This window comes from Ailuropoda melanoleuca, chromosome 17, assembly GCF_002007445.2.
Source record: "Ailuropoda melanoleuca isolate Jingjing chromosome 17, ASM200744v2, whole genome shotgun sequence".
Classification (NCBI taxonomy): Eukaryota; Metazoa; Chordata; class Mammalia; order Carnivora; family Ursidae; genus Ailuropoda; species Ailuropoda melanoleuca.
This window is the reverse complement of record NC_048234.1, coordinates 20,542,488-20,561,579: the sequence shown is the minus strand read 5'-3', so window position 1 is coordinate 20,561,579 and position 19,092 is coordinate 20,542,488. Positions and strand designations below refer to the sequence as shown.

At 46.3% G+C, this 19,092-nt stretch overlaps 1 protein-coding gene across 1 annotated transcript in view; it reads right to left on the bottom strand.

Annotated features, from left to right (window-relative positions):
• Nucleotides 1–597: 597 nt before the first annotated feature.
• The window catches only part of GLIS3 (GLIS family zinc finger 3), a 454,999-nt gene continuing 436,504 nt past the window's right edge, over nt 598–19,092 (bottom strand). Inside the window, 2 exon segments of the mRNA XM_034647147.1 lie at nt 598–4,152; nt 4,994–5,176. Of these exon segments, the coding sequence (XP_034503038.1) occupies nt 4,016–4,152; nt 4,994–5,176 (320 nt within the window). The 3' untranslated portion in view covers nt 598–4,015.

The window sequence follows — 19,092 nt, the reverse complement described above, 5'->3', positions numbered from 1 at the left end:
GCAGCGGGCATTTGAAAGCCGGCCTTGGACTCGCCCTCCCCCACCCCCATCTGCTTTGCATTATCACCACCATCCCAGTAGGAAGGAGGCTTGTGGTAAAACAAAACACAACAATCAAACAAACAAACAAACAAAAACCCAGGGCTGTTCCCATTGTTTCAGAAGGCCGTGCTGAAGGAGGATTTCAGGCAGGTGGGTGGTTTTCTCCAGTTCCAGTTTTATTCTGTACCAAGGGCACAATCCCTTCATTTTACTTTTGACATAAAAAAAAAAGGACTTCATGAAACAAGACAAAATAACTTATGATTATACGAAACATAACTGTGACAAATCACAAAACTATACATATTAATAGAAAAAAAGTGTACCTAATTCTTTAAAAGATTTATGACAATAAGCACCAGATGTGCCCCTAAAGAAAAATCGGCCCCATATCCAGTATGATATATGCAGTTCATTTCTCTACGTGAGTGTGTATAACTATGTACAAGAGTCTGTGATTTATGGAAAACAGATTTCCCCTTCTCCCCCCCAAAGTGCTTTATGTCAGCAACATTACACAGGATGCCCTGCTGTCTGTACAAAATAAATCTCTTCTTTCTTACATTTTGCCATTTCTCCAATGACTGGTTTTTGGTTTTGTTTTGTTTTGTTTTTTCTTTTGCTTTATCCATTGCAAAAAAAAAAAAAAAAAAAAGTAAGCAGAAATTCCGCACTACCAACAAAAAGTGCCATTACAAAATGCTGCTAGAAAACATCACGGTCAGTCAAATAAAATACCAAATAATTAAATTGGACATTTACAGTCACTTGAAGTATTCCCAATACTTCAAGGCAACCGGACAGTCCAGGTTCTTGGAAAGGGGAGCTGGACGTTTCTCTGCTCTAACATAGTGATGTGCTTGACAGCGGGGCATTTAAACGCAACAGAACAACACCCACACTCTGTTTGATTGGTGGGTCCACTGAAGGCCTTCTGTCTGCTTTAGAATCACCTATGCAATCTGGGGGAGGCAGGGGTAAAGGGAGACACCCCACAGGACCAGTACATACTTAAATAATATTTAACAGCTGATCAGAGGCTAAGTTACAACTGACATTTTGAGGCGGTCCCTTTAGGGAATTAAGACAATGCAGCAAACGAAATGTCTCTAGGCAGACTGAATTTTTTTTTTTTTTAAATGTAATAGGATAATTGGCTTTGGGCTGTGTGTATTTTCACAAGCACCAGGGTTTTTTGTTGTTGTTGTTGTTGTTGTTGTTGTTTTCAAAAAGGGGGAATAACGATCTCTGCTCAGATGTTCATGAAAATGGTTGGTTACATATCGAGACGAAAAGGGCCAGGAAATGGAAGGGAATGAATTTTTTTGAAGTTTCTACTTTCACTGCTACACACATAATGATGAACGCATCTATGAATCTCATGCAATGTGAAAGCCGGCAAGGGACAAATCTGAAGGTCAAGTGAGATTCCAGAAGCTAGGGACAGCCTGTGCCGTCTACAAGGAACCTGAGTGTGTCAGGCCCTGAGGGTTGAGCTCAAACCCGCAGCCACCAGGATACACCAAGGACTATGTGAGGGGATGCAAGCCGGCAGGCTTCCCACACGCTCCCTCTGCGCACACCAATACCCTTCAGCGGCTGGCCCCCAACCCTGTGAGGAAGGAGGCCCTGCCGGTGCTGCTGTCCCCCCACACCCCAAAAGCAGCAGTGGGGCACGAGAAGGGCAGGGCCGCCATGAGGCCACAGTCAGACCAGACACTAGCCCGGGAGCATCTCCTCCAGTCAGAGGAAGCTGACATCCACAGTGTCTGAGGTTCAGCTTCCGGCTTCTCCCCGCCCCCTCCCACTTCAAATTACAGAAAGCCACAGGCAGGGCTGACATCACTGCGATAACCCCCTTGCTTTCCAGCTTTTTCCTCCTCTTCACACAAAGTACGAACTATGTTCTGAGTGCCTCATACAGGCTTCCGTATTTAAGAACGGACACATTGTCTAACGGTATCCGAGCTTATCTTCCTTTCCGGGGTGTGACAAAGGACACACGGGGACAGCAGAGTTAGCATGCACGTGTCCTGGTTTAGGCCAAGGGACAGAAGCCACAAAGTCTGCAAGGAGGGTGGCGTTTTACTCGCGGTCTGGGAGCTCGTCTGGCTGGGAAGCCTGAGGAGCCTTCTTTCGTAAAGCTGAGCAGAGTTTTGTAAAGTGAGTAACTTTTCGCTCTTTTGAGCCCTGGACGCCGGCATGGTGGCCTTTCTCAGATCAGAGCTCATGAGTCTGAGGAAGCGGACTGACCTCATGCCCTGGAAAAGCGGCCCCCACACATGGCTCGTTAGACCTCTCACTCTACGGCTCGTGGGGATCAAGTCCAGCCCGTGCGGCCCGACCTGCCTGTCAGGAGGAAAACTGTCCCCAGATCCCAAGTGTGACACCGCACTGGTGAACTTGCGTTGGAGACTGTAATGATCTCGGTGGGAAATACAGCCCTGTTTCATTTTACGAGGGGAAAGAAACTGTGAAATGTGCCAGTCCCGGAATGTCAGACTTTACCCCGTGTCTCTGGGGTGTGGCTACTTTTTAGGGCCAATGCGTAGGACTTAAGATCTTTTTAATAGTTTTGTAAACGCATCCCAGAAAGTGGCTTCCTATTCAGGGTTGCTATCAAATGATCAAGAGCTCTGTGAACATTCCAGGCCCTGAAATGAGAGTCTCAGGAAAACAGTCAACTACTTCTGCGCACCTTCCCTGGACTTTGCCTCTACCAGCCTCAGGGCAGACCTTGCGAGGAGGGATGCTCCCACGAGGGCGGGTGGGTGTGCCAGAATGCACATGAGAAGGAGGTGAGAATAATGAGGAGGAGGGAGACGACAGTACAGGGGATGGATAGACAGACAGGTGAGTGGGTATCTTAAAGGAGGTGAGCAGAATCTGTGCAAAATCACTGGACATCGGGCACCTCTAGTTTGGTTTTCTGAGAGAACCCAGGATCTCAGCTCAGGGGTCCCTGTTCTCACATCTTCTAGCAGGACTCGGCACAGCACCGAGTGGAGGCAATGGGTCAACCAGTCAAGCGATCTTCTCCATGGAACGAGGTCTTCGAGGTGGGGGTCACTGAACAGTCAACCCACCAGGGTGTCTGCTACAGCCCCGGGAAGGGGGCTGGGCCCACTCCACTTCCCTCAGGTGGCTTTTGCGAAATGCAAAACTAACATTCCAGCGGGGCTCACAGGCTCGGTGAGGCGGGGCCAGGCCCAGCTACAGCGGTGTCAAAATGGACGTAACTGGGATGATTACAATAATTCTTTCCAACCAAAGAACAGACTTCTAAATATTTTTTTTTTCCTTTAAAAGTAGATGTAAATAACAAGTCTTTAAAATAAAAGAGCTAAGATAAGTTGCTGGAACAGAAAACAAGTGGTAGTGCCTTTCAAGGGACTGTGCTTGACAGGACCTTCTTATTTTGCTTTTGGAGAAATACTGAAAAGCAACTGGTCAGCACAGGCCTAATAAGAGGCCAGGAGCCCGGGCTTCCCCAGGAGGTGAGCAGAGCTGTGCTTTGATGTCGGTTCCCTTTGCTGCCTGGTTGTGCAGGAGCCGGCGGGGCCGGTGAGTAGTGGCGTTCACTGCACTTCCGGCAACTTGCACTGTCCTTCCTTACTTGGATTTTTGTGCAAGGGTGATCCCCAGACTGTATTTTCACATGCGCATTGTTTCACTGCGGTCCTTTGAGAGCTGACAGCCGGAAATCACCGGTATCCGCTAGAGTGACTCTAAATTCCCTTTGAAAAGACAGTCCTCTGGTTACCAGCAAACCCAGAGAGAAGAAGGAACAAAGGCAAACACTCGTGCGAGGCCCGGCTCTCACCAGTCCTGCCTTCCAGAGACACATCTGACTCTGCAGGTTCCGCTGACGAGGCAGATGTCCTTTCCATGCAGTCTAGGAGAATATGAAAATAAAAGGTGGCAAGCGACAAAGAGGTTCTGGGTGCCAGTGGGAGTGGAGGCTGGGGAGTGTTTAGCCTTCAGTATAGACGGAGGAGAGCTGGCTAGGACAGCGGTCCACGGCGCTGATCTGCAAGAACGTGGAGTCTTCAGGCCCGCTGCGAAGAGACTCCCCAAAGAGGCTCGAGGACCCTGAAGGCAAATCATACACTGGAAGAGAAAGAACAGGAAGTTAACTATCCTGCCTGGCCCCACCCACTGTGTGTGCGCTCAGCAAATGCTGAGTAGGGGCGGAGGGCTAGGCCCTTCAGCGGCTTTCGGTCTTCAAGGACCTCAGTAGGGAAGAAGGCAGGCTTGCAGGCAGATGGCCAAAACAAATCTTGGCACAAAATACGGGCTGAGTAGAAGTAAAAGAAAAGTGTTCTAGGCAAAGGCGAGGACGGCCTCAAAAAGATGATATTAAAGCTGAGTCCTAAAGAAAGATGGGATTCTCACAGATGGAGAGAGAAGGAAAGAACATTCTAGAAGGAGGAAACAGCACAAAGATGGAGAGGGAGGGGCTGTGGGGCCAAGTGCACTGGCAAAGTTCGGGTCCAGCACATATAGGGAGACATGTGAGGTTGGGCCTATGTGATCAGGCCTATCTCATGGGGCTTTGAATACCTCGCTGAGAGTAGCCTTTATTCTTTAGGCAGCTGGAGACTATCCAAAGTGTTCAAGGAGGAAAGGGACTTATTTTATCCTTCATTTTTGGAAAGCACTGCTTGTGGTGGTATGGAGGGCAGAACGGTAAAGATAGAGTTGACTCAGGGAACTTGCTGGAAGGCTATGGCTGTTGCCACGGTCTGGGAGAGACACTATGGCCCCCTGAGCCAGGGTGGTGGGAGTTGGGCTGGAGAGGAGCATGAAGATGAGAGACATTTCAGGGGTAGATTCAACAGGACATGATGCGGTCATGTGCCGGGTCAAGCCCCAACCAGGCCTGACACAGGAAACCACCTGTCTCACCTGCAAGTCTGCCGCAGTTTCTAAGTCACAGATAGCAACCCACCTGCAATGCCCGAGTGAGCTGAGAAGGCTCTGTGGAACATATCGAAGCCAGCCTGCCCCATGGGTGTGGGGGCCAGGCAGTCCTCGAAGGAAGGCACCACACTGCAGGGGCTGCTGGGCAGCACAGTTCTCTGGGAGTCCGGGTACTGGGGGGGGCAGAATGTCTGCAGCTGTCCGTAAAATCCTGAAATGCAAGCATGGCAGTGAGCTCCCAGAGAGTCCCAAATGTCGTTCCGACGCCGCTAGACCCTCACTCAGCCTGGCTTTGTATGACAAAATGCCTTTCACTCTTCAGCCCGCCTGTGAAATCTTCTGAGCGAGCATCTGAAATGCCCTCTTTGAGCAGAAGCTCTTCTAACCTTCAGGGGCTGTCAAAGCTTGTTGGCGTCTGACATTTTTCTCTCCTGCTCCAGCACGGGCAGCTAAAGGGCTTCTTACCTCCCCTAGATGCTTTCAAGAGCCCTGGAGACTGCAGGCCTGACCTTCAGAGAACATGCCTACCTTGTCCCTCCCACCAGCGCTTCTTAACTTCTTCTATCTTATATTCTTTTTTTTAAATAGTAATATTTTTATTATATTATGCTAGTCACCATACAGTACATCCCCAGTTTTTGGTGTAGTGGTCCACGATTCATTACTTGCGTATAACACCCAGTGCACCATGCAATACGTGCCCTCCTTACTACCCATCTTATCTTCTATTCCGCTTTTCACATTTGGTAAAACCTGAAACACCCTCTTAACAAGGCCACTTAAAAAAAAAAAAGCAACATAGATCTATCCACCCATCTGTCCTCCTAACAGATGAATTCATACACATTTATCTTCTTCATTATTTTGAACGGTACATGAAGTATCCCGTAGGATGGGATGTGCTATATTATAATTGTTGGTCTTTGCAGTATTTGGGAAGATACCACGTAATGAAGAAATGTGAGGAAAAATTGCTTCATATTTGAAAATAATCATCACCATTCTGCTGATTTTGTTTCATTGAGCTCTTTCGATGTTTTTTTTCTTGTGTGACAGAGGTTTCTTGCCGGGTGTTTGTGGTCCTTTCCACGATCCCTCCACACCTCCCAAGATACCTTACATTTTCCTTCTTCTTCCTGGCCTCATGAGACATTTAAGTCAATGGATTGCTTTCCTGGAGTCTAATAATTTGCTTTTACAAATCTAATAATGAAATCTTCACTTGATACTTTATTGAAGGGAGGGTTGCAGTTCACTGTGCCTGTTTGCTCAACTGTAAGACCCTCTGTTTCACTGGCTATTGTGAAGATTAAGGGATAAGAAAGACCATATATAACATTTTAAGGTGCTTCAAAACATCAGTTATTATTGATACCACTATTCTGGTAAAAAAAAAAAAAAAACCTGAGGGATTAGTAGAGAATGTAACCCATGGTTCATATTAAATGATGGAGAACACAGGGCTAATTCATGGGCTTTGGGTCCCTAGTTCTGTGTGCCTTCCTCCACTAGAAATGCTTCTTCTCGTTAATAATCAATAGGTAGGGGAGGTGTTATTTGGGTTCTTCTCAGCTCTCTTGAAGTACAGCCAGGGCACACCAACACATCCAGCTTACTGCGCTCATAATCCTTCTCGTATTCTGGTTAGTATTCTCAAGGCGGCCTGTGTAAACGCTCACACCACCCTTGGCCAGGAAGCCTGTTCTGTGGTTGCTGGGGATGTCACTAAAGCATGTGTGCAGAACTGCTTCTAAAGGCAGAGTCTGGCCCTCTAGGAGCTTATGACCCAAGACAGAGGGACCAATGCATATTTATGCATGGGGCACACTCACAGAAAATGAAATAATATCCTTTAAAAACAGACAGTGGAATACTTTATATAGAATCTGGAGAAAAAATGCACATAAGGTTTGGGGGGAAAATTAAAAGCATGTATAGTAGCATATACTAGAAAAATTCTCAGGGGAATACCGTGTCAAGGCAAGAGAAGAAAGAATGGGAAACAATTGGCTCTTCTCTGATGGATCCCCAAAGGCTTCTGTATGATCTTGATAGACAGATGGGCAAAGGACCTAACCAGACCACCTGGAGACGCAGATAACTGATCAACCAAGATGGACCAACTCAATCCTCTAGCCAACAAAGAAATACAACCAAGACAATGATAAAATACCACATTCTACCTATCACATTAGCAAAGATTTCTAGAAGTCATTCTTGGTGCTGGTGTGAGAATAACAAAGTCATTTCTGTCCAGTGTTGCAGACACTGTGAGAGTTCAAGCTTCTTGGAAAACCACTGGACAACCCGTACCTAGAGCCCTAAAAGTGTCACATTCATACACCTGGACCTGGGAATTTTACTTCTGAGGAGGTATTATCAAAGTCTATTCCAAAGAACAGAAGAAATTCTGCAGAGATAGTCATTACAGTGCTAGTTGTCAGAACAGAAAACCCAAGTGCCAAACGGGCAACTGTAAGGGAATGATTCAGCAGAATGGTACATTTACATGATGGGAATATTAAGTAGGCATTAAAACAATATTTACAAGGAGTTTTTAACAACATGGAAAGACATTATTTAAGGTTCAGAAGAAAATAAAAGCAAGATACAAAACTGAATGTGGAGACTTGACGCAGTCACGGACAAGCCCACGCACAGCAAAGATGGCGAGGTAAACTTTCCTCTTTTAGAGAAAGAGAGAACGAGAGAGAAAAAGAGAGAAAGCATGTGAACAGCAGGGAAGAGCAGAGGGAGAGAGAGAATCTTAAGCAGGCTCCCAGCATGGAGCCTCTGCGGGCCTTGATCTCACGACCCTGAGATCATGACCTGAGCCGAAATCCAGAGTCGGACGCTTAACCAACTGAGCCACCCAGGAGCCCTGGCAAGCCAAACTTTCTGTGGTTGTCTTTAGGCTGGTTTTTTGGCTTTATATTTTTCCAAGTTTTAATAGTGATGAAGAGCAAGCATGCTAGAGCCAGACTTTCTGGGTTCAAGTCCTAGCTTAACCACTTACCCACTGTGTAACCTTAGTAAACTACTTAGCCTCCTGGTGTCTGCCTTCTAATCTGTAAAATGAGGCTAAAAGTAGTACCTACACCTCACAGAGTTATTATGAAGATTAAATGAGTTAATATTTACCTATTATAGAATATAATTTGATAACATGATTATATAATACTTTATATTTTATATAATACAGCTGTTTGTTAAACAAGTAAAATTAAAAAGTGACATCATTTTATAACAACCTAGTCCTCAAAAATTGAAAAAAACCTAGTTATTAAGAGAAACAAAATTTTCTTCAATCGTAACCCAATGTGAGAATGGACACGGCAGCAGACATGAGGCGCACACCCACTTCCCAGGCAAAATTCGCTGCAACATTCTTGTCCCTGTGGGGATTGAGCTGTACATATCTTACCCACATTCATTCCTAGATCCTGCACTAATTGACGCACATCTTGATTTCTTCACTCACCCCCGTGCAGGCTCAAAACTGCAACAAGTGTGAGTGGTTTGAAGGAACCTGGGATGAGTGGCTTTGTGGTTTGGGAGGTTCCTTGGACTGATCTTGACTCTGGGTACCCGGTGGCCAGACACACATACCAGGAGGAAAACATGACCATGAACCCCATGGCTGGTTTATTAGAATGTAATGTCTCTTCACTGAGGAGGAGAGACAATATTTTCTATTTCTATCACTCTGGTGGCTCTGCTCAGGTTTGTCACCCATCAATTCCCTGACAGTGTTCCTCAGTGTACTGTTACCCTTCCAAGAAGAGAAGCCATTTCTCCCTAAACTCTCATAACTCCCCAAATAGGGACGTTAATCATCCAGGTATGTCAGGTACACGGATAGAAACCTTTGTTGGCCTTTTGAGAAAACCAATTCTGTCTCCCTCCATCTCCTCTCCTGCTTCTAAGGGAGCAGGAATGTTACCTGGCTCCAACTTCCATCTGAGTGTCATGATGCATGAGTATAGTAGGTCTGTCATGTGGAGAAACACAATGGGTTCCATCCCCCAGACGTCCCCGGCCGCCGGGATGGGCGTGAGAAGGCAGAGTGGACTGTAATCCTTGCCTGTGGGTGTCTTGGCCGACACAAGAAACAGCTGAAACCAGAATGGCCCCACAAGCATGTTGGATCACTCTCACAGCCAACTCGGGGAAAGAAAATCCTCTTTACTAAATCCTTCCCTCCAAGAAGCCAGTCACTGGAGATGCCAAGTACACTGGTGTGGATGGCTGTGGTCAAATCAAAGAGCTTTAACAGACTCTCTTCCCAGTGCTATTTCCACAAAACTAATGAAATTTTTAAAAATTCCATTAGGGTCGGGGCGCCTGGGTGGCACAGCGGTTGGGCGTCTGCCTTCGGCTCAGGGCGTGATCCCGGTGTTATGGGATCGAGCCCCACATCAGGCTCCTCTGCCATGAGCCTGCTTTTTCCTCTCCCACTCCCCCTGCTCGTGTTCCCTCTCTCGCTGGCTGTCTCTATCTCTGTCGAATAAATAAATAAAATCTTTAAAAAAAAAATTCCATTAGGGCCTTGCTACACACACAAATCCTGAGAAAGCCTAACCCATTTTCTGATGAATGGCTCCTGTATTCCAGCTGTTGGATTTCACGTAGCGAGTCTGGATGGAACTCTACCTCTAGGACCGAAAACAAAATGAAGCAAGATGTTAACACGTTTCGCAGGCGTAACACATAAGAGTGATGGCAAGGTCAGCTAATCTGTCAGTCCGTCTGCCAATGACGATCAGGTGCTGGCCAAGGTGCTGTTGGAGAAACCGAAGAAAAAAGGTAATGCCTCGTCCTCGAGGATAGATCATGCAGTTGGACCAAGAGCGCACGGTTATCACAGCACAAGAACACGCACAGACATTCATGTCGGCAATAACTATCAGCTGTTACCTTCACTTATAAAATCACCCCTCCCCCATTTTACATGTTATTCTGCCTCCAAAAATGGCAGGGGTCGGGGGCAGGAAAGAATCTACAGATAAACTGGATCTACCCAAACTGCAGCTCCTGAAGGTCAAGGAGAATCATTCCTCCTCTTGTCAATTTTGGGAAGTTTTTTCCCTTCAAAAAACCACCTGTTTTTCTAATTATTAGAAAAAAACCAGAATGTTTGGAATTAACTGTACCAACCAGGACATGTAGAATAGTATAAACAAAGAAGGGAAAAACTTTTTTTATTTCCACATTCAGATATGGCCAGATACATCTACACAAAACTGGAATGTTCTATAAATATTGCTTGGTCTTGTTTTCCCCACTAATATTCTCTATGAGCTTCTCACATCACTAAACTTCATTCTTTAAAAACCTTCCTCTTTCGTCCCATGGGGTCACTGATGCCTCTGGGATGACGGGTCCGATCAGGCGTCCACAGTCACTATTCCTGCTAATAACGATAAGGTGGCTCCCCTGAAGCTGGGTGTGGGTTTCCTTCCCCAAGTGGAACGGGGTGGAGGACATCCAAGGAGAGAGGAGCTGCATGACCAACTGTGATAACAGAAGGGTGTTCTCTAGGGCAGCACCACCCAACAGAACTCTCTTCCTTGATGGAAGCGAGCGACTTCTCCTTCTATCTTGCTGTTGGTACACAGCTGCATACAGCTGCTGATCATTTGAGATGGAGCTGGTGCGTGGAAGAACTAGCTCTTTCACTTTATTTCACTTTAATTAATTAAAATTTAAGTAGCCACGTGTGGCTTGTGGCTCCTGTCCTGGACAGCGCCGCTCTTGGGCAGTCCACCTTTCTCGCGTTAGCAGACCTTGTTTCAGAAATGTTTCTGGTTAAATTCCTGAAGGAAAAACACGTGACCCACCACCAAAGGTTTAAATAAAAGCCAGACAATGATTCTTAGACTTGTGGCCTCCAAGACAGGAAAGATATTAGACTCTTTATTACATTTTCCTTCCTGTAAAAATCTACCTCTCCAAATCTTTGTGGAGGAAACCAGAATATACATATATCCATTAGGAAACAATGGTCACCCAGCTTGTAACCCTCTGGAGGGCGGATGAGTGACCATCTGAAGAACTTCAGCTCTCCTGAAGGAGCGAGCCATGTACCGTTCTGGAAGTAGGAAAAGAGAAAGGAAACAAGTCACACTCTTTCCGTCCTGCGGACGTCCGGGACTGCTGGGAGTGGCAGCAAGTCCAGTCCCATCTCCAGAGGCTGTACCACATGATGGTGGAGTCAAGTCCAACACAGAGGTTCGACTCAACTGTTCGCCCCATGGATGGGAACAAATACCATCAGCCCGCAACTCGCCGAGGTGCCGTGTCGGGAGCTGTGTACTCAGTGGGTCTGTTTACGTAGCAGATGGCTTTGCAAAACAGAATTCTCATTTTCCTTTAACACGAGGCTGGGAACCACCACCCAACTCTGGGCACCACGGAGGGCACTGGATGGACGGTGTGCCGAATCGATGACTGACCCCCCACCGCCCCGCCCCCATGATGACAACTTAAGAGAGGCAGGCAGCCCGCAGGGGGAGCCCCTCACGGGCAACAGCGAGGTCCCCCAGAACTGCTTCCCCAACCAGGCATGGCCTGAGCAGGCTTGGAAGAATTCCTTGTGAGTCTTCTCGGAAACCATGCCGAAGGCCATCACTTCCCAAGCCCCCTGGATCTCTTCGGATGGGAAAACCCTTCCACTTCTGTGTGATCTGGGCATATCCTCTCAGGGATCAGGCCAAGCACTGCTGTGGTCAGCCACGGCTAGGCCTCAGGAGCCTGCTGCTTCCTTGACCTTCCAGAAGGAACACGGATCACTGTGCACGCTTGCTCCCGTTGCTGTATTTTATAAAGTGAGGGTTTCGCCATGTCTACTTGATAAGGTAGGGGCGCAGGTTCAAGAGATTGAAAGAGAAGACCCGTGTGAGGGGCAGAGCGTGCGCCTGGGATGCCGCTTGCACTCTTTAAATGCTACTTTCTCCTCTTCTTCTACGAGCACAAGCATTTCCAGTTTTACACTTTTATTCACTCAATGACTATTTACTAAGCTCCCAAGTGCCAGAGACACAACGGTGGAGAAGACACACTACGTGCCTTCTTGGTGCAGATGTTTTAGTGAGAAAGAAAGAGAGTTTGTTCACGAGAAACCCAGTAATAGTTTCATACTTTAGATGACGATATAAAGGACACCTGCCATCGGGGATATATAGGGTCCGACTCTTTTCTCCAGCACGCATACAAGGTAGAAGGGGGAATGGCAACAGGCGAGAGAGAAGTTTGGGTGCTGACAGTGGTTCCCTTTGTTTGGCCCTGGCTCGCGTCAGGTACAATTAGGGGGCCAGGCGCCCCGCAGCTCTGCTGAGGACCAGCCCTGACAGAGTCTTCTTCCGCCCATGGCTCTGATCCGTCCGTGCCCGGGAGGAGGATAAGCAGGGGCACAGGGAGAGCGGGCCGAGCCTCAGCTCTTTGGTGGTACAGCTGTTTGCTAGCCTAGTGGAAGGAAGGATATATATTTATGAGCTTTATGACTCTAATTATTTTTTCCACAGAGACTATAATTTTGTGGGTTGCTTTAGGAAATGTAGAGGGTTTTTTTGGGCCTCAGTCCTATAACTGCTGCATGGGCAGGGGCATGGGTGAACCTAGGTGATGAATGGGGAGGGGCGCGAATCAGAGAGCCCAGGGACAGACAACGCAGACACGTGACCCTGCTCCACTAATTTCTCCTTCTCCAACACTCTTAGGGCTCTTTGCACATACTCCTACTCTCTGGGGACCCTGGAGCTGCCCCCTGTGAATACCTTCTGTAATCCATGGCAAAAAACAGCTAGAAGAAGAGAGGAAAACACAGGTAAGTCTCTGTTAAAGCTCCGGAAGGCCACCAGCATGCGGTCTTTGGCCTCTTCTCAGCCTGATTTTATGCACTCCAACCTCACTCACAGATGAGCCCAGGGAATCACACGCTTACCACTCACATGGTGCCTTCGTATGAGAAAACTTGCAGGATTCCTTCTCGGGTGGCCATCTGAGATTCCTGCCTTGTGAGCGGGTGATTCAAACAAATATTCCCAATGCAGAAACAGACGGAAGCAGAGGGGCTGCTGCATTCCCTGCCTTTATAACCGGTACTTGGCTTATACGATACCATGCAGACCAAAGTGGGAATTCATGCAACCGTTTTACTATTTCCAAACATCCAGATATATGAAATTAGTTATGGATCTAGCCTTTATCTTAAAACAAATGGGCAGCACAACTAAAGCAGCCACTATATAAATTCCTACTAAGCTCAGAGCTTTCTCATTTGCAGTCCCCTGCTTGGGCATTTTTGTGGAACACTTTGGTTAGTGTTATGCCAACTGCTCAGGGAATTCTATCAGAAGGAAGGAAAGGAATGAATATTTATTTGCTCTAAGTCAGGCACTGTCCTACGTGTTTCATATAGAAAATCTTCATCCTTACAACAACTTTTGAGTTAAGCAGTGTTGTCCCCAGTTTATAGACAAAGAAGCAGAGAAGTTAAAATAACTTACCCAAATCCTCAGAGCTACCGAGTTTCAGAGCTAGGACTCAAAGCCTGGTCTGTTTGGTGACATAGTTCGTACAGACTACTAGGGCTTGAGCTCATGGACCAAATCATTTTAAACAGAGTCTCGCCATTTTTGCTGAGGTCCCTTACTGCCAAGATCAGAGGCAATTTACTCACAGTGGACCAATATTTCATAATGTACAAACACTCTCATTAGGGAGAAAAGCATTGAATTAATTAATAGAAATCAATAAAATCACCTAACCGCTAAAAAATTCTAAAAACCCTCAAAAGTAGAAACAGAGACATTTTAGACATTTCCTTTGGCCAATTTTCTGATTTAGTCACCATTTTATTTCTACCCCTTGCATGAACAACTTGGATCTGAGTTTGAATCCTAGATGACCCATTAACCAACTGTGTTAATTTATCCAATTTGGACAAATTATTTTCTAGCTTGAGCCTCATTATCTTTTAAAATAACGCCTATTTTATAGGGTTGTGGAAAGCATTATATATGAGCGTGTTTATAAAAGCATATATTGCATTCCCTGGCAGGTAGGCGGCCCTTAGTAAATACAGCAATTATCAGTGCCACGAAATGAGCTCAGTATTTCTAGATTCTGTATAACAGACAAGCAATTCTTTAGCAATGTTTTCCTCTCATAACCCACCGCCCTCCAGTATAAAATGACCCTGCTCTTACGAGTGGAATCTCCACAATTTGGTTGTCATTCTTTGGCTCCAGGCCATGGCCGGCAACATCCTGCAGGTCTTCATGTAGCTAGAACTCTACTCAGTCTCCTCCCTGGAGATGCTGGAGAAACGGACTCTTCATTTTGATACAGAGTCTATAAATGGGGAAGCTGCAGGGACGGTTCACAGACTGTGAGGAAGACAGATTTTTCTCTGGGCTGAGAACTGAACCAGCTTGCACAGCGCTCAAGCTATTTACGACTGACATTTAAGCATCTACTGTACTAAGAAAGAGGAAAATAATGGAAATAATAACCCTTACAATTCCATGTGGACACATTCCTCTTGAAGGAGCCTGGGGACAGTGGTTTAGATATCGACCACCAGAGCAACTGCCCGGTCCCCTTGCCCTCAGTCAGAGGGGCTGCTGCAGTGTGAGGACGTCTAGTTAGTAAAGCACAACTGGATCCAAGGAGAGGCGCCATTTTCATCTGGAGCATCTGCTGCCGGTTGGCAGGCCACGGTGAGATGCACTCAGGACACTCTGAGCGCTTTCCTCTGCTTGCGCCTCTCACAGCCCCTCAACAGTCTGCACAAGCTGCTAACAGCGTTTATTACCACAAGCTACACTCTTGCCCCTGGTGTCCTTTCCAGGGCAGGGTTGGGGCAAAGGGAGAAGGTCTGCTAGTAGGTCTGCAAAGGGTCCCACAAGGGGCTGGCAGTGGGCAGAGCCTGGGGCTGCAGGGACAAAAGGGAAAGGCAACAAAGCAGAGGGAGAAGGAAGGCAAGCGTAAAACACTCCTGGTTCAGAGATGTAATCCATTTCCATTTAAATATCCTCAACCCACCCAAACCTCTAACGCGTGGTGGCCTATGGCTTCCAAATTCTCAAAGTGATAAGCTGCCAAAGTAAACTAATTGCAATGTGTCTCAGTAATTGCCATGTGTGGGTATCTGCAGTTATAGTAAAATGGTTCAGTAAATCCTGACAGTGATAATGAAACACTTGGAAATGACATAAAATAAAGACTCTTGAAACCAGAAGACCTGAAGAGTCTGAAATGGATCCGAAAGCTTGGCTTTGCCATATACCGGCTGTGTGGCCTTGAGGAAACCACAGTTTCTCTGAGCCTGTGAGTCCCCATTTCTAAAAGGGGGATAATAATACTCACACGGCAGCATATTCCTCACGGTGGGAAGGGAAAGCAGCAGAAGGAATGAACGGATGGGGTTCACTGCCCCATTGCCCATGAGTTGCCACTCACACGCCAGCACCTGCCTGTGACTCAAACATCCTGGCTACATGCAAGGCCCAGAATGGAGGGTTCAGGATCTGGCCTTTCTGGGTCTGATGGCTGTGTGAAGTGACATCATCCCCAAGTGGCCACTGATTGGGGTTGGTAAGAATGAGCTGGGAACTTCACTATGAGCAGGCTCTGCCCTGTTGCCAGTATAAGTACCCCTACTGAGTGGGATCACACGGAATAGTAAGTGTGGAAATACTTGGCAAACAGTGAAGCCCACCGCAGATCCCAGCCCCTAGTGTCTGACTGGAAGCCTGGTGCTGCTCATCGTCCTCCCTTCCCTGAGTCCAGAGGTGTACCTGCCCTGGTTGAGGACAGCTCTGCCCCTAAAGCTCACAAGCAACTCCCTCAGGGATACTTGGGCCCGAAACAGCAAGGAAAGAAGGGCAAAGAATGAAGATTTAATTCTGGGTGCTCTTGGCCTTCCAAGCAAGCTCTGCTGTAAGAAGGGTCTGACAGAGAAGAGGAGACCACACAGAGATTAAAAGAAGGGCTATGGCCCCCCCAGGGGCTAGGAGAGCCATTCTGGTTCTTGATAGTTTTTAGGTTATGCTGTATTTATAGGACTTCCCCAGGAAGTACAGGAAGAAGGAAGCTGGAAAGTATTTACTTTCTCCATCACTGGCCAATTGCTTCCTTTGGATTATCTCTGATTGGAGAAGCATGGCGAGGGAGCACTGAGTCCTACATTTGGGGTCTAGGCCAGTGGCTCTTAAAGTGGGTGTCACAGCATCAGCTCCAGCTCAGCTCTGGGCAGACTTAGTGAATCGGAAGTTCTGGGAGAACGGCCTGGAAATCTTCATGGTGAATGAGGTATTACTTACACTAAAGACTGAGAGGTTCTAAGAACATCTTTGGAGGATTTTTAATCTTCTGGAAGTTTTCCAAATGAAAGACCAATAGGAAAACACAGAACAGTTCGGATTTTATTTGAAATGGAGGAAGAGAGCACTTCCGATGGGCCTCTCCTCTCCTCAGCTGGTCCCTTGCCCTTTCTGCTGGACTCAGAGGACTCTCAGGGATAAAGAAATGATGACCGTCCTCAAGTGGTTCTGGATTATACTCTCAGCAGATATGGATTAAGCTGGCCTCCTTCCCCACCCCAGGGCATTTCCTGCACATTTAATTTCTTGGTCAAGGTGAAATCATGGGACATCACTAGCATGGCTCAAAAGTCTTGGTCTTACTGTGGGCCTCACAGTGATCTTGTGACCTAGACTTCTGTTGTCCAGCTGTAACCAGACTCCCAAAATATATCTGGTCCACTAACTAGGTGACTTCTCACTCGTTTGCATCCAAGTCTGTGATTATACAATTTTCCAACACTCAAATCTAAGAAGAGTGGGCAAGTTTCCCGGCAGTCAGACAGAAGGGGGTGACACAGATCCTGGAATCCAATGACATTCTTAAGGTTTTGTAAATGTAACGTCCACTCTGCTATCTCAAACCCACTGACATATATTTCTCGACTGTTTCTTTCAAGCCCAGATTTCATCTCAACTTCACATTCTAGACAGTAGATGTGGGGGAGGCCTAATTGTATGCAACAGAAACTTTACTGCGAGGCCGAGGTTCAGTGGGAGATACACTCAAGCCATTGGCACAAGTATGAGATGGGGCCCCCTCTTCGCTACCTGGGGGTCTGTGCTCTGATGGGTGCATCTAGTCTGCAGGGTCCTTCCTTTCCTGCTTCAGCTCATCCCACTGCCCACTAAAGTCCTAAATTTTAAGTATGTATTTAGCATCCAAAAATTTGCCAAGTGCTATGGGGAATAAATAGATGATATGATTCCCTGCCTACACATGGACCATGAGGACTAGTCTCTTGCTGAAAGTTTTCCGAATGAAAGGCCAATAGTTGAGAGCAACTAAGCTCAAAGATTCTGATCTATGAACATTCCATACCATAGCCTATTGGTGTGACTTCCTATTCTAACATGGAATTCTATTTTTTTTTTTTAATGGAGGAAGAAACAAAGATGATGAAGATATGATCAGCCTGATCCAGGTGACCTGGAGAGTTTCGCTGCTCCAAGCCACCCTTTCCTGCTTGGTGTCAGAAAGCCTACTGAACCTGAAGGGAAAAAAGAGTGGGCAGAAGAATTAGGTAACTTGACCCGCCCACAGAACGCCCTATGCTCTTTTAGGAAACCATTCCAAGGTCAAGGAACCTGATCAACTACTCTGAGTTCCATCTCTAAATAGGGGCAGAAATAATTTCCTACTCTCTTCTCAAAGTTATAATGAGAATTCAGGTACTCATCCAACAAATATATTACTGAGCAGTTCCATTATAGTTACCAGGTACTGATAAAACTCTTGTACCTAACAATTGCAACAGAAATGTAGGTACTCTCATTGAGCTCACTGGTGCTGATGGTAATGCTGCACCAGCCCGGATCCACAGGTGCAAAAGACCTTGGGTAAATGATTGGCTAATTCAGGTCTCTGTAATCATTTTGCCATAATGATGAGAAAATGTAAGAACCTGAAAGAGTTGTGGGGCACCTGGGTGGCTCAGTTGTTAAGCGTCTGCCTTCGGCTCAGGGCATGATCCTGGCGTTATGGGATCAAGCCCCACATCAGGCTCCTCCACTGGGAGCCTGCTTCTTCCTCTCTCACTCCCCCTGCTTGTGTTCCCTTTCTCTAGCTGTCTCTCTCACTGTCAAATAAATAATAAATAAATAAATCTTTAAAAAAAAAAGTTGTGCTTTGGGATGTGTGATATGAGACTGGGGTTGTTGGAGGAATGTAGCTGGGGAAGGGCTGGCTGTTACACTTAAAGGATCTAGAAAAACGCCTGAATGTTTTTACCTCATGGCTGCACCTAATAAGGTCTAGTTCTTAAAGACCTTGCAAGAGAACGAAATGGAGAGTTTAGTCAGAACAATCTGGTTGGAGAGGGAAAATTGTCTATAATCAGAAAGGGCACTCACATCGTAAGTAAACCAAATGAAATTCTAAGGAAACTGGGATTGTTTTGCAACATGGTCTGAGCCCAGATGATCGGAATAAGCACAGATCAAGGCAGTTCTGGTGTTTCATTGTTGTTGTTTTGTTTGGTTAACACAGTGGCCTCATTACCGGTCACCCATATGTTCCTGATGTTGTTTCCCCCCCCCCACCTTTATTTTAAGGAAACTCCACCCACAGCTATTCACATTTTTCCTTCTAAGCCATCAACTGCTTATCACAATTACAAGGACAATTCCAACTAAAAATACAAGAATCACAAGACACAGACTGCCATTAATATGTTCAGCCCCCAAGAGTCCAACTAAGCAGCCTGTGAAATAGTTATAAGAAAATATTTAACTTGATTTGAAGAGCTCCGTTCATTAGAGGCTAAACTTCATGAGTTTCAGATATAAGACAGAACATTTGCTTCTGGAAAAAAAATGTCATTAATTCCCCAAAAGAATGAAAAAGCACTAAATCTGTAATAATGTTCATCAAACACTTTTCTATAAATGTTTTTAAGTTAACTGACAGAGAAGTCACAATAGTCAATGAAATGGAAATTTTCTGGATATTTTCCTTCTCTTTGATACATTTTTGGGTTCCAATTAGGAAAACAAAGTGTCACGCTGCAAGCAACACAGACTGCCTGGCAGGGTGAAAGAG